Raw genomic sequence first — 14,471 nt, forward strand, 5'->3', positions numbered from 1 at the left:
CAGAGCCTACCGTTGGAAATGCTCTAAAGAACTCGTGAGGTGGGATCTTTGATCGAACGGTGAGACGATGGCGATGAAGAGGCAAATCTTAGGACATTTATCGTGCAACAAGTAATAAGCATAAATACATGGATGCTCTAGCTAACTATCAAACAAATGGTGTATCACTTTACTTGAGTAATTAATAGTATACGGTAACACAAAATATAGTTTATTTCTCTCTTCCACTTCAGTCGCTTCAGAGTGGAGATCTCGATCTGCTCCGCACTTAAATTTAATGTATTCCTAATATTAGTAGTTTCTTACTCCATTATTTATTGTCATTACAAATGTGATGTTGCTCAATTAGTGAGAAACTAATTTGTCGCTATAAAAGAGGAAGAACTAAAGAATAACGTCGACTTGAGCCAATTAATACATCCAAAAAGCTATAAATAAATAAAAAATCAATTTGATTAATAGTTTGTTACCGGACTACTTTTTATTTTTCTTCCTAATGAATGTGTATATTATACTAATAATTTTTTTATCAGAGAAAATAACACTAATAGCGATAAATCCGAAATGATACCCAGTATCTCACCGGTGTAGGTTCATACCCTAGGCAGTTTTGACTCCTAAAAACCGAACATTTAAAGCAAAAATTGTTCCAATATTTCACCAACAAAAAAGGTGAGTTTGTTGTTTGTCCTTTTCGTTCTTCATTTTATCTGAGTAATTCAGATGTGTAGCCGATGAAAAAAGTGCCTAATGAATTATATTAATAATATGGGGTAAAATTACAAAAGCTCCATTGATACTGTGAATGTAACTGCAGCAAGTGGGCATTTATTTTGTGGATTGCTTGCTTAAGGAAGCTTGCCACTAAAGATAGACTTAGAAGGTGGGGACTGCCTATTGACCCCCTCTGTAGTCTTTGTTCTCAGCATAATGAATCAGCCAATCATCTATTCTTTCAATGTAATTTCTCAAGACAGGTTTGGCGTTCAGTTCTAAGCCGATTTGAAGTTCACAGAAGCCCAGGAAATTGGGATGACGAACTTATATGGGCTATGGGTTATTGTAAAGATAATTCCTTTCGAGCACTCCTCTTCAAGCTGTCTTTAGCTGCAGGGGTATATTATATTTGGCTTGAGAGAAACTCTAGGGTGTTTGGGGGAAGGCCAATGAATTCCGATGTGATTTTTGCTCGCATAGAAGACAATTTGAGACTTCGAGTCAGCTCTTGGAAACATATTCCTAATTCAATGGAAAACCAAAGATTTTGTCATCTTTGGAATATCTCTCCTCGAATTCTGGGTTTTACCACTTGTTAAGAGTGGTTTGATTCTTTTGTAGTTTGTAATAGGTTTTTCTTTGTACAGTTTTTTTCCTGTGTAGTGGGTTATTCCCGTGGTTTTTGGTTGGTTGGTTATAAAATGCATCATTTACCCAAAAAAAAAAAACTGCAGCAATATATTGTGGTTGTATCAAGTTTCAGTTCCCTTTTTTGGGTCAAACGGAATGGATCAAGTTTCAGTTCCCTACCTCCGTATTAAACTCACCATGAATTTGATCCAATATATTTATGAGGGTCAGTAATGGTATCTTTCTTAATTTACCCTATAAATAACTCGATAACATTGATAATGCAAATGAACAATTGGAATCATACGTTCATTTCCAGGTAGTACTTTTTATTTCTCATTTCTTGCTTAGATTTTTGTGCACACAATTCTTTAAAACATTTATTCTTGAGGAGTGTTTTTAATTTGTGAAGTTACCGAAACACCCTTTCACTTTTCAATACTTCCCTTTTGTTGTCATCCAAATGGGTGTGCAAAAATCACTTCCCATTATATCTATATGCATCTATATTTTGGGCACCTATAGATTGATGGATATATATTGTTCTTCATGAGGAGACCCAACCTTTATTCACGAAAAATTATTAAGGACACCTAGAGCATCAATCGTACACATGCAGAAACATTTTATCCATATTTTCAATTTTTTTAGAACCCATTGGAGTCTGGAGATGCTCTAAGTCAAGACTCCTACCGTCTCAATTCGTTAGTCATTTTTTTTGGAATGCTGTGCCGTGATTTATGAGATTTTATATCATTTTTGAATTTTTTGTTTAATTAAAATTAATTTAGAGCAAAACACATATCATATGAAAATAGTTACTCCATCAAGTAGTACCAATTCTCTATCCGATAAGAATATAACGAGGGACAACGAATGAGGGCAATGAGAGTATTTTTTATTTTTTGAAATCCCAATAAATATTGTACATGATATGGACCTTATGAGATTACTTAATAGGTTTCAATTCAAAATTTTCTAACGCCTGCATATCCTGTGCAAAATTGGTTCGTATGTTCCTAATTTAACCAGTTTTGTTTTCGTTTTTTTTTTTCCGTACAGGTTCGCAAATTAAGATGGCAAGAACATTCTTCTTGTTGGTTAATGTCCTGCTCTGTGTCTACCATATCTGTTTGTCCAAAACATGTCGTGCAGAGGAAGAAGAAAAGCCTAGTAGATACTTATTTGTATTTGGAGATTCAATAGTGGATAGTGGTCCAAAGAAGGAACATGAAACAGGAATGAGAGCAGGTCACTCGCCTTATGGCATTGAGTGCCAATGGTATGGTAAATTCAGATTCACAAACGGGTGGACAGTTCCAGACATGATAGGTGAGGGAACCAAAAAAAACACAGTTTGTTTTTCCTCTATTTTTGCACCATAAGGAAACATATCCGGGGTTGCCCCAGCAGTCAACACTTGGGACTTAAATGGTTAGCCCATCCTAAGGTCTCATTTTTTAGACCTCCCACGTTCTATTAACCACTTTTGAGGCCGGTTCAGACAGATTTTTGCCATGAGTTCAATTGCGGACGCCAAGAATGGTTCCTAAAAAGCAGTAGTTGAAATGCGAGTAAGCTTGCATGGACACCTCATTTACCAAAAAGACACATCTGTGATCTTGAAAAAACTATTTGCCCTCAAATTTTCTGAGCAATTCAATTATTTCTTACTTTCCAATGTTGGTACCACTACTAACGCAACTTCTTTTGTATTTTGTGCAGCTCTCAAACTGAACTTAACAGTACCTGTATCATCTGTTGAAGTGGAGTTGTTTCCTAGATATAATGGAGTTAACTATGCCTCTGCATCTGCAGGCATCCTCCCAGAGACAGGGAGTGCTCTAGTGAGTGACTTTAAAATGTGAAGGATTACTTCAATTCGTTACACATACACTAGTTTTTTAAGTGAATTATTCCATATTTGCATTTTTTTTTACTTGGGTGCATAGAAGTTCTAGATCCAGAGCTTAAATTATTAGGTACAGAGATACCAACATCATAGGATTACTCATTTTATAGTACCCTGCCAATGTGGAACTTGTATTTCCTTGCATCTCATCCCTCACTTGCAGTTGCTTTTGAGCTTTACCGCGTGAGGCCTTTATTGTTTTCCTTTGTGTTTGTGTCGAACTTGGTTTGTAAGTTGAATTCCATAGTCCAAAAATTGCAGCAATAACCATCTCTCATGGCTTTTGTGGCATGTTGGCCTGTTTCCAATGCATGCTAGTAATGTTGAGGACAGGATCGAGAAAGCATTTTTCATATAGCTTTTAGTCTTTAGTTAGAGTGCGAGAGGACTACAAGAAACAAATCAGCTGAAAATATGACAAACTTGATGCTTCTTTGTTGACTTCTTTCTTGTGCAGGGAACGAACTATTGCATGGAGGAACAAGTTGGATTTTTCAAGGAAACTTTGGAAAAATTCTTAAGGCCTAAGTTTCCGTCCCCGGTGGAACTCTCAAAACGCTTGTCAGATTCTATTTTCGTTATTAACATCGGGAGCAGTGACTACATTTTCAACTATCTTCAACCTAGTGATTATAATAGTAGTCGCCAATATAACGGTGATGCATTTGCTGAACTCTTGATAAGGAAACTGGGAAACCATCTCGAGGTACTAGTTATAAACCTCTCAAAACTTGTCGCGCGCGCGTGGTTCTCATGTAGTTTTTCTTTCCACGATATCTAGCGCGCTGTTAAAACTTCGTCGATCTACTTTCAATATAATGTAGGATCTCTACAACCTTGGCGCAAGGAAGATGTTAATTTTCGAAATTGGCCCTCTTGGTTGTTTGCCATACATTATAAACAAATTCAATCCTAGAGACAGATGCTTCGAAGACGCAAACAAGTTAGCTTCCATTTTCAACGAAAAACTTGAGACGAAGCTCAAAGAGTTGAGCGGCAAGCTTAAAGGATCAACTTTTGTGACGGCAAAAACTTTCCATCTCATTAAGGATATTGTTGAAAATCCATTTGATTACGGTGAGTCATTCTCCGAAGGTATAATTGGTTACGGTTATTCGATATATATCATCAATGCATTAACGTTCTATATATATGTTTTCTTCTAATTAGGATTGCAAGAAACAAGATGGCCATGCTGTGCAACTCAAGAAAATGGGACGGGACTATGCAAAGAACCTAAAATACACTACGTGTCACCAGAGATGATGGCGAAACTCCGGCCGGCGGATCCTTCATATTATGAGAAGCAATTTCGAAAGGACTATTTTTGTACGAGGAGCCCTCCTCCTCCCAAAGTGACGCGGCCAAGGACCTCAATCGGAAAACCAGAAGGAGATGTGTGTGAGGACAGAGAAGCATTTGTCTTTTGGGATGAACTTCACCTGACCACAGCTGTTAATAGAATCATAATGGACAAATGCTTTCATCCGGCTTCGGGTGGCATTTGCTCTCCCTACGATATCTATCAACTGGCAAACCAGAGATGATGATATAAGCAATAGTTGAACTTTCCATGGTCTCAATTTACTTAACGGCAAATAATTTAGACTAGCTATAAGTCTAATTTTGAATACCTTTAGTTTTTTTAATTTACTTCTATTTTCGAGTGTTTGACACTTGCACTTGGTTTATGAAATGTGTTTTCTTTATCCTTTTTCTTTGTTCTTGTTTTGTTTGTGTGTGGTGCTAATACACTAATTTGTATTGATATTGCACGCGCTATCGATCTCTTTCGTAGCATTTAGCCTTGTTAAACTAAGAAGCTTTCTGGCTTTTTTTTTTTTTTTGTTTTATCCTTATTTTAAAAAAAAAATCGCGTTTGTTCGTTTTGCGACAAACCGACTTTTTGGGCTTTATCTTGAATATTTTCAAAAATATTTGGGTAAAAATCATAATTTTTTACTTTTCCGATTCCTCTCATCGAGAAGAATTTATAATCCACAAAAGTATATAGTATATCGCAAAATGAACACGCGAAATTTTTGAGTAAGGACAAAATAAAAAAAGAAGCCAAAAAGCTCTTAAGATGAACAAGGCGTAGATCTTTTGCTGGAACAATATGCCGGGTTCGTCTTCTCCGTCGTTGTGATGCTCCCACATGCTGGTGCTCCAGTCCTTCACATTGGGCCAGTAAGCACTTAGGAGTGCAGTGTCCTAAATTAACCATTTCATATCATATTAATTAATACCAAAGAACTTACACATTTTCATCATATATTAATCATCCTCGTATAGAACGGAATTAGTATAGCGATCGAGCAAAATGGAACTAGATGTTATTTAAAACCAAATTTTGAAGAAATTTCTCATAAAGAATGAATTTTCTGTTGAATAGGACTGAGAGGGAACAACTTTTCTATATAGTGATAGAGTGTTTTTGCATAGGCATGCATTTTGAATTTCCCATTGATCAAAAAAAATAGAGATACATTTTTCTCTCTCTATTATTTTTGGATCTGGGGTGGCATGTTCCTTACCTCAATCTGTTCTCAATCAATTAAACAATATAGTTTTACTCTCATACAAAACTTGAGATCATGTCCCGAATCTTGACCGCGAGAAATTTTTCGGTGCCGGATGGGTATATCTCACGTGGTACCCGCTTAGCACATTTAGATCGTCCAATACACTCTTGGACGGCTCAGATTGAAACCATCTTTCTCCTTTAACCCCAACACTTTCTCTCTCCAAATACAAAAACACATTGGACGGCTCGGATGCGCCGATCGGGCAACACGTGGTACCCACTCGGTACTGAAAATTTTTCCCTTGACCTCAAGTTATTTTTATCCCTTCGATGTGGGTCTCTATTTTTAGTTTGAGCAATTGACGGGCTGGTCCAATCAAGATTTAGAAGGACCACATGTTTGGGCTAGTTTCAATTTTCTTTGGAAAAATGACGGGCTAAGGACGTGTATTGATAATTAATACGAGTACCCGCCAAGGATATTTTTCAGTATTAACAAATGTTCTCAACATGTCCTTGGCGAATATTAATTATCAAAACACGTCCTGAACCGTCATTTTCCCATTTTCTTTTATGTCTGAACTGTAATTTCAAATGGGTTAAGCCCAATTCTTCGTTGGGCCCAAGATTTGTTTGAAAGCTTTGAGCCTTTGACCAATTTTTATTCAAGATCATTTCATCTATTTCAAGTAATTCTCGCCACCGTCATGGGTCTAAAATTTACTTTGCAATTTTGGCCTGTTAAAATGTTTAACTTTGGTCCTAATACTCATTATAAGTCATAAATTACTCCAAGCACTCACTCAATTTAAAAAATCTACGGTGAAGATTGTGAAGACCCAGTTTGCAAGGCTTCATTTCGCTAAGGTTCTTATTTTTTAAATACTTATTTTTTTTCTTTACGAGACAGGTCATTCTCTCATAATACATCACTTTTAATTCAAAAATTAGTACTTATTTTTACTAGTACAATCTTGACGCGTACAGTAGGTTTATGTTAACGACCTCGTGACGAGTGTAATTTTGTTCACCCTCCTTAAAAGAGGGTGAACATTACCCTCTCTCTTATTAGTTGAAATGATGTGGCCCTACTACAAAGTGATGTCATACAATACACTTTTTGGTAAGCATGACATTACTTTATGATAAATTTCAACCAATAAAAAAAATGTAATGTTCACCGTCTTAAATGGAGAGTGAACAAAACTCAACTCCCTCGTGACCAGCCCATGGTAAGAAACACAATCTATGGACCCAACCCGAACGAACATTTGAACAGCCCATGATACAAAGGACCCAACCGACAGAGAGGTAATTGGGCTTTAGATGTGGAGGTTTATACAGCCCATTTGTTGTCCAATCGTTCTTAGGTGGTGTTCCAACTAAACAAAAGGAAGGTTTTGGAAAAAGGAAGGTAATTTCAAGCCCAAAAATCATCATGTAACGCAAATAATTTTTCTACCAATATAGATTTTGTTTGATAGATTTCATTGAGATCTTTTACACGGTGCAAAAAAAATCAAAAAATTATTTTTCATTTTCATTATATTTGAGTTTGAAAATTCAAAAAAAAGAAGTTTTAAAAAAGGAAGGTTACTTGGAACACCCCTTTAGCCTGCCATGTATCATCCATTGAAAATAACAATCTTCCAACATACCCACCAAATATTTCTCTCTCAGGCCCTCTTCTTCTTTTTCTTCTGTTAGGATCCACGAAATCAAGAAATACCATCCCCCCCCCCTCCCCCTTAAACTTATGCTCAAATGGAAACACGTAAGTTCTTATGTTTGTGTTGTGTGATTGCTCATTGACTTAATTTTCTCTACTTTGTAATCAATTGTCACATTGCTTAAATATCAAATTAACATACTGGAAGGACTTTCATGAAACTCGGCCAATTCACTTTTATAATAGGCGTACCCTTTTTCAATGAGAGATTATTCCGTGCTCCATGAGCATTAATGTTCCTCTCTCTCACGCAAGTGCGTGGGATCTACACACTTGGAAGTGAGACCAAAACACTTTTGTGAGAGGGATGAACATTACTCTTGAATCACAAAATAATATTTCCATTTAAATAGCCGAGGGTTTTTGGATGTGGACAATATTTGTGCGAGAAAAGGTTTATTAATTCCTCAAAGCCTTTAGTTCCCCAAGTTTTTGGCCAAAAAAGGGAGAATTTTTTGGTTGCAAAATAGTTATAGGGTACCACTCTTAAGGTGGGCTGACTTTGAGAATTACATGACCTATGGTGAACTTTTTGAATGGACCCTAAAATTTCAATCTTTTTGCAACCATTAGCAACCCAACAATTTGAGATCAGTAATACCCCTAATCAATAACCCCAAAAATTACTATCATTTAAGCGTTACTTTTCTCACAATTTTAGCTACAAGTGTACTAATTAAGCTTGCACGATATACCTGCAATTGTACCGACTAAAATCACAATTTTTTCAGGATGTTATGTCTTTTACCTCATTTTTCTTAGGTAATACTACTTCTAGTACTACTTTATAGATGACTGAGAATGACAACTATCAAGAACCAACACTTAAGAATAACTAAATTAAACATTAAGAACTGCATTTGATGTAGAAAAACCGAAGGTGGAATTTTGGACCGGTTTCTATTATCCAGCCAAGGATGAGAAGTTTATTTACAACCATTGCTATCAGAGTTACTATTAAATCTCTGCCAGATGATAGATACCATACGGAGAGCAAATGCCTTCTGAGGTACTATTAAGGCATTTGTTCACTAGAAGTTTGTAAGCGGTTGACGTTAGGTGAAGTTTGTCGAAGAAAAGATAATAATTCCTCTCCTGGCATATATACTTCACCGGCATTCCAATTTGCGATTGACTCAAATTCAATCTAGGGGATGGGACATCCCTACACATATACTCCTTTTCAAATAACATCTGATTAGAAAGTCGAGGCATAGGCACATCCGATCCAAAGTACTTAGGTCCTCTATCACATAGCCCGGTTCCATTCACTTGAGTCACACAATATGGCCACCTCATTTCTGCAAATTTTGAGGAGGAAAACCAAGTTTGATCAGTCTTTTTCATATACATAAAGAGCTTCACAAGGAAAAGGACTGAAGATATAAACGAGAACCCGAACAGATTGACTCACCATAATCAGCAGGATTTAAAATCAAGCTTTTTATGAGATCGAAAGTTTTTACAGTCACGAATGATGATCCGTCAAGTTTCTCACTTAATTCTTTGAGCATGACATTAAGCTTGTCATTGAAATTGGACACCAACTTGTTTATGTCTTCGGCACACCTACTTGTTGGCTTAAACTTGTTTATTATGTATGGATAGCAGCCAAGTGGGCCAATTTGAAAAACTATCATCTTTCTCGCGCCAATGTTGTACAGATCCTAAAATTTCATAGAAACAGGCAAAGAGAAATATTAAACTCATGTACTTTGATCTTTTTGTGAAAATATGTTCGTTGTGTTTTTGTAAGGATACCTTTAAATTGTTTTTGAGTTTCTTTGTAAGGAGTTCAGCAAAATCTTCACCGTTGTATTGGCGGCTACTTTTATAATGATCAGGCTGGAGATAGTTGTAAATATAGTCGCTTGTGCCTATATTAATCAGATAAACCAAAGTTTGACAAGTATTTTGAGAGTTCGTCCATGGGCGAAAATTTGGCCCGCAACTTTGTCTCCACAGTTTCATTGAAAAAGTTAACTTGCTTCTCCATGCAATAGTTAACTCCCTGCATATATAGCAAGCCAATGAGTTAAAAAAAAAGGCTTAATTGCAAGAACACCCTCTAAACTATCACTTTTTTGCAACTTCACCCCATTAAGTTTAAATTTGTGCAACTTCACCCCCCTAACTACCAAATTCGAGCAACTTCACCCCCTTCACCATTTTCCGTCCAATTCTGTTAGGGATTTGGATGGAAAAGTAATTTAACATACCAAAACGCCCTTTATACACCTATTATAGACCCCCTTTCTCTCTCTCTATCCTCCCTCTACAGTACATGATCTCTCTCTCTCTCTACACCTTTCCTCTATTGCAGATGGGAGGTGAGAGATGGGGAGATCGGTTCCAGGGTCTCGGTTGACCTCGACCCATGATGAAAAGAGCAAGAGACAGAGAGACAAAGAGACAGAGATGAAAAGGTGGTGGGAGTGATCAATCGTGTTTTCTTCCAAGTATAAACCAAGTGTTTTTTTTAAACCTTAGGAGTACGTTGGTCTTTTTATTTCAGTCCGTCCAAGAATTGGACAGAAAATGGGGGAGGGGGTGAAGTTGCTCGAATTTGGTAGTTAGGGGGTGAAGTTGTCAAAAAGTGATAGTTTAGGGGGTGTTCTTGCAATTAAGCCTTAAAAAAACTACTATCATTTACCGAATAAACTTATTTAATTTTTTTTTGGACAAAGAAGAAGGAATTTCGTACGGCTACGGTGAAAATTTGACGTGTGTGTATACTCATGTAGAGTTTTTTTTTTTTGAAATTTTGCACAAGTATATATTGCACGACTCAACAAGTAAGTGTGTGTATATATATATATATATATATATATATATATATATATATATATATCCTCTTCAAAAAAAGAGAGTATATATATGTACCAAATTCATTTTTATTTGACTTCTGCAAGAACAATTGTGACACCTTGCTTTCCGGTGGCCGGCGGTACTGCAGGAAGCAGACTCCGTCCGGACGGGAGGGGGCAAGTCATGGTTTACAAGGAAAGATCCCTCCTACTTGTACAAGGCCTATTAAAGCCGTGAGGGCGGACCAAAGCGCATAGGAACTTCACAGTTAAGCGTGTTCATCCTGGAGTAGTCCAGGGATGGGTGACCTACTGGGAAGTCTATGGGCTATGGGCGTCTAAAGTGGACAATATTGTACAAAGATGGAGCGGGTCGTTACAACAATCGTTAACTTCAACTCTATATGTTAAAAAAGAGCACTTTATTCATGTTAGGATATAATTAATGATCGATATTAACTTGATTACCAATGCTGTTCCTGTCTCCGGAAGAATACCAAATGATGGAGATGCATAATTAATTCCGAGTTGCTCTATGTTGAAACGTTCGTCCATTGACAGTGGTTTATAGAAATATCAAGATCTTCTCATGTGATGTTTTCGATCCTGTAGTTCATCGTATCATACAAAATGGTGAATTCACTGTGGTTTTGTTCAACGATATATATGTGCCATTTATTTTTTAGCACTTTAAATGTTAACCACCCATGATAAAATAATAGGGAGAGGGAGAGAAAGAGAGAGGAGAGAAGACATAGATATAGATGTAATTAGGAATGACAACGGGGCGGGGCGGATTTTGCCACACCCCGACCCCGCTCGGAAAATTTAGCCCCGCCCCTGACCCCGGACCGGGTAATTTATGGGTACCGCCGTCCCATCCCTATCACGGTTCGGGTTTACCCGCCCCTGCTCATATTTTTTTTCATTGAGAAAATATGTTTTAGATTCAAAAATAAGTGAGTACAAATAATAAAAGTTTACGAAATAACTATTATAATTTAACCAAAATCTATTACTATCTAAAAGCAAAATGAAAGAAATAGTTACTACTATTTTATGTGGTATTTTAGTTGCAAGAGTAAAAATACAAGAATAAAAAGTTTTTTATGCATAAAATAATTTTCGGGCGGGCGGGGCAGGTACCCGAACGGGGTAACGTCAACCCGATCTCAACCGGGTTTCATGAATTCTCCCTTGACCATGACCCGATCCGCGAAAAATACTACAAAACCCCACCCCAATCGGGCCGGGTGGGTTGAATTGCCATTTCTAGATGTAAGTCCAAGATAAGTACAGGGGTACTACAATCATTTACTCCAAAACCATAAGGAGGTGAATTGGTCACGAGTAAAACACAGAGAGGTTATCTACCAAATGACCAAATCATAGAGAGGTAATTTGCATTTCGCCCTTCATTTTTTATCACATGATCAGTGAGACTACATGAGATCATCACGTAAGAGCATTTTGATTTCTTTAAGTATACTCTCCACGTTGCTATATAGTCCTATAACCCAATAGATGTTAATACAGTGTTCATCAGCAGAAGTAAAATAGTCCCCTCACACCATCTCTCTCTCCCCAATCCTCCCCTGTCTCAAGACATCCCCTAGCCTCTATATATTCAACAGAAAATAGTCCCCCTCACACCATCTCTCTCTCTCTCTCTCTCTCTCTCTCTCTCTCTTTTTGAAACATGGCTGTATCCAAACAGCAACAGCTTGCTCTTCTAGTCTTGATCTACGTTTTCCTCACTGATGCTTCCGCAAATGCTCAGTACAACATCAAGCTTGCGCCGGCCTTGTACATATTCGGGGACTCCACGGTTGACGGTGGAAATCAGCTCCCTCCCAACGGTGCATATGGCATGGATCTGAACTCGACTGTTCGCCCTCGCTGGAGCAATGGCCTCAACATTGCTGATTTTCTCGGTAAGTAGTTAAACTTGAAACATTTCTTTTTCTTCTTCGTCTTCTTCTACTCTTTTTTTGTTGTAGGGAATGACCAGCTGGTTGATCTTTTCGTTGCAGCAGCTGTCCCCGTGGGTGCAACCCATGGGCCAAATGTTGTTCACCAAGAATTTTCCACCTCCCAACCCGTGCAAAATCTGCCCAAAAAATGCAACCATCATTTCTCTCTGTTAGTACACATTCGTTTTCTGCAACTTTTTCCTGACAAAAACTATCACAAAAAGAAGTGGTGAAACCCCTTACCGTCAAACGGAACGACAACTCATTCAAGACATACTTGGCAAACACTTCCGGCTCCAGCTTTGCAAGTGATCCATTGTACGTTGGCCTCAAGTAATTGAACTCGTAGTCCTTTATGCCGAAGGAGATCAAGAAAACGGAATCCCTTAAGTGTTTAATCAAATCTTCGTTGTTAAACAACGTTGTCAAGTTATCAAACACGGTTCGGTTGAAATACACGATTTGCCGGTCAAAGCTCCAACAGTTCTAGGAAGATCAAAACAAAAGAAAGTTCAATGTGCTGGATAAATGGAGAAGAAACTTAAAGCGAAACATTTATTTGTATTACCCCATTCTCGCGAATGAGCTGGCCGGTTTGCGGAAGGATTCCGCAGCCGGCTGAGCCATAGTTGACTCCCGTGGTAGAACCCCCCGCAATGGACATGTTAGAGTAGGGGGGAACAAGGGGCAACCCCAAAAAATTTGCTACAAAAAAACAAAAGGAAAAACAGAGACCAAAGAAAAATATATAGATTAGTCAGAATTTATTGTAAAGAGAAAGCGAAACAAAAAAAGAGTAGAAGAAGACGAAGAAGAAAAAGAAATGTTTCAAGTTTAACTACTTACCGAGAAAATCAGCAATGTTGAGGCCATTGCTCCAGCGAGGGCGAACATTCGAGTTCAGATCCATGCCATATGCACCGTTGGGAGGGAGCCGATTTCCACCGTCAACCGTGGAGTCCCCGAATATGTACAAGGCCGGTGCAAGCTTGATGTTGTACTGAGCATTTGCGGAAGCATCAGTGAGGAAAACGTAGATCAAGACTAGAAGAGCAAGCTGTTGCTGTTTGGATACAGCCATGTTTCGAAGAGAGAGAGAGAGAGAGAGAGAGAGAGAGAGAGAGAGAGAGAGATGGTGTGAGGGGGACTATTTTCTGTTGAATATATAGAGGCTAGGGGATGTCTTGAGACAGGGGAGGATTGGGGAGAGAGAGATGGTGTGAGGGGACTATTTTACTTCTGTTGAATATATAGAGGCTAGGGGATGTCTTGAGACAGGGGAGGATTGGAGAGAGAGAGAGATGTCTTGAGACAGGGGAGGATTGGAGAGAGAGAGAGAGAGAGAGAGAGAGAGAGAAAATTCAGTACCAAGTATCAACTGCTCAACGAAACCTTCCCAAAATGTGCTTTTTAGTTGAATGCATAATTCAAAATCACCCTTGATAGTGTATATTCATCAAGGAGATAAAAATTCTGTTTAACCCTTACAATAATCATTGTTACAAGATTCTTGTCTAAAGATCAATTACTTCCCCCCTCCTTAATTAGCCAACAAACCAAATTTAAAAATTTTAAAAAAAAAAACCTAGCATTAGGATCTTGTTTTTGTAAGTTCCGGTAAAAAAAATCAAGGGATTAGCCTAGTGGTTATGGCACTCCTTTACCAAGTATAATGCTTGGATTGAATCCTATCACTGGGAATTACAGCACTCTTTCTCTATCACCCCACCTCATATCGATTGACACAAAAAGAAACGAAAAGAGAGTTCCAGTAAGATAGTACGTACCTTATATTCGTTCATTGACTAATGGTCATTATTAATAGAAAATATAATGATTTTCTATTTTATAAAGTTATTTCTCAATTAATTATTTTCATAATTCTGGCTTGTGGATTATGGATTATAATTTGAGAATATGTGGAAGTGCCAGTTGGGTCAATATGTGCAAATGTTCATTGCAAAGTGGTTTTGTGACCGAAAGTATAATCACAATTCAAAAAGTTCCTTTCAAGGGTGATTTTGAATTATGCATTCTCCAGTTCAATTTTCAGAATGAAATTTAATATAAAGCATTTTAAAATCCGTGGCCACACGCTTATGATGTAATTCTACATAATTCATCATGCAAAACCCGGGGCCATACACCCTCTTAACTCTGGTGAAATAAGAACTGC

At 37.7% G+C, this 14,471-nt stretch overlaps 3 protein-coding genes across 3 annotated transcripts; 1 reads left to right on the forward strand and 2 right to left on the reverse strand.

The window, feature by feature from the left end:
- Positions 1-1,549: 1,549 nt before the first annotated feature.
- LOC131301344 (GDSL esterase/lipase 7-like) lies at positions 1,550-4,860 on the forward strand. The gene is made up of 6 exons (XM_058327563.1): positions 1,550-1,666; positions 2,410-2,679; positions 3,073-3,194; positions 3,717-3,965; positions 4,084-4,336; positions 4,430-4,860. The coding sequence occupies exons 2-6, from the start codon at positions 2,424-2,426 to the stop codon at positions 4,804-4,806; spliced, it is 1,257 nt and encodes a 418-aa protein (XP_058183546.1). The 5' UTR covers positions 1,550-1,666; positions 2,410-2,423; the 3' UTR covers positions 4,807-4,860.
- A 3,612-nt stretch (positions 4,861-8,472) lies between these two features.
- On the reverse strand, positions 8,473-10,877 carry LOC131299787 (GDSL esterase/lipase 7-like). Its single transcript, XM_058325364.1, has 4 exons — positions 10,820-10,877; positions 9,277-9,392; positions 8,930-9,182; positions 8,473-8,816 (listed from the first exon to the last, which is right to left on the reverse strand). Exons 1-4 carry the CDS (start codon positions 10,875-10,877, stop codon positions 8,473-8,475), a joined length of 771 nt encoding a protein of 256 aa, XP_058181347.1.
- An 836-nt stretch (positions 10,878-11,713) lies between these two features.
- On the reverse strand, positions 11,714-13,505 carry LOC131301347 (GDSL esterase/lipase At2g03980-like). Its single transcript, XM_058327567.1, has 4 exons — positions 13,142-13,505; positions 12,864-13,000; positions 12,539-12,781; positions 11,714-12,432 (listed from the first exon to the last, which is right to left on the reverse strand). The coding sequence occupies exons 1-4, from the start codon at positions 13,374-13,376 to the stop codon at positions 12,265-12,267; spliced, it is 783 nt and encodes a 260-aa protein (XP_058183550.1). The 5' UTR covers positions 13,377-13,505; the 3' UTR covers positions 11,714-12,264.
- Between the last annotated feature and the right edge of the window lie 966 nt (positions 13,506-14,471).

Source organism: Rhododendron vialii, chromosome 9a, assembly GCF_030253575.1.
Source record: "Rhododendron vialii isolate Sample 1 chromosome 9a, ASM3025357v1".
In the NCBI taxonomy this organism is placed as follows: Eukaryota; Viridiplantae; Streptophyta; class Magnoliopsida; order Ericales; family Ericaceae; genus Rhododendron; species Rhododendron vialii.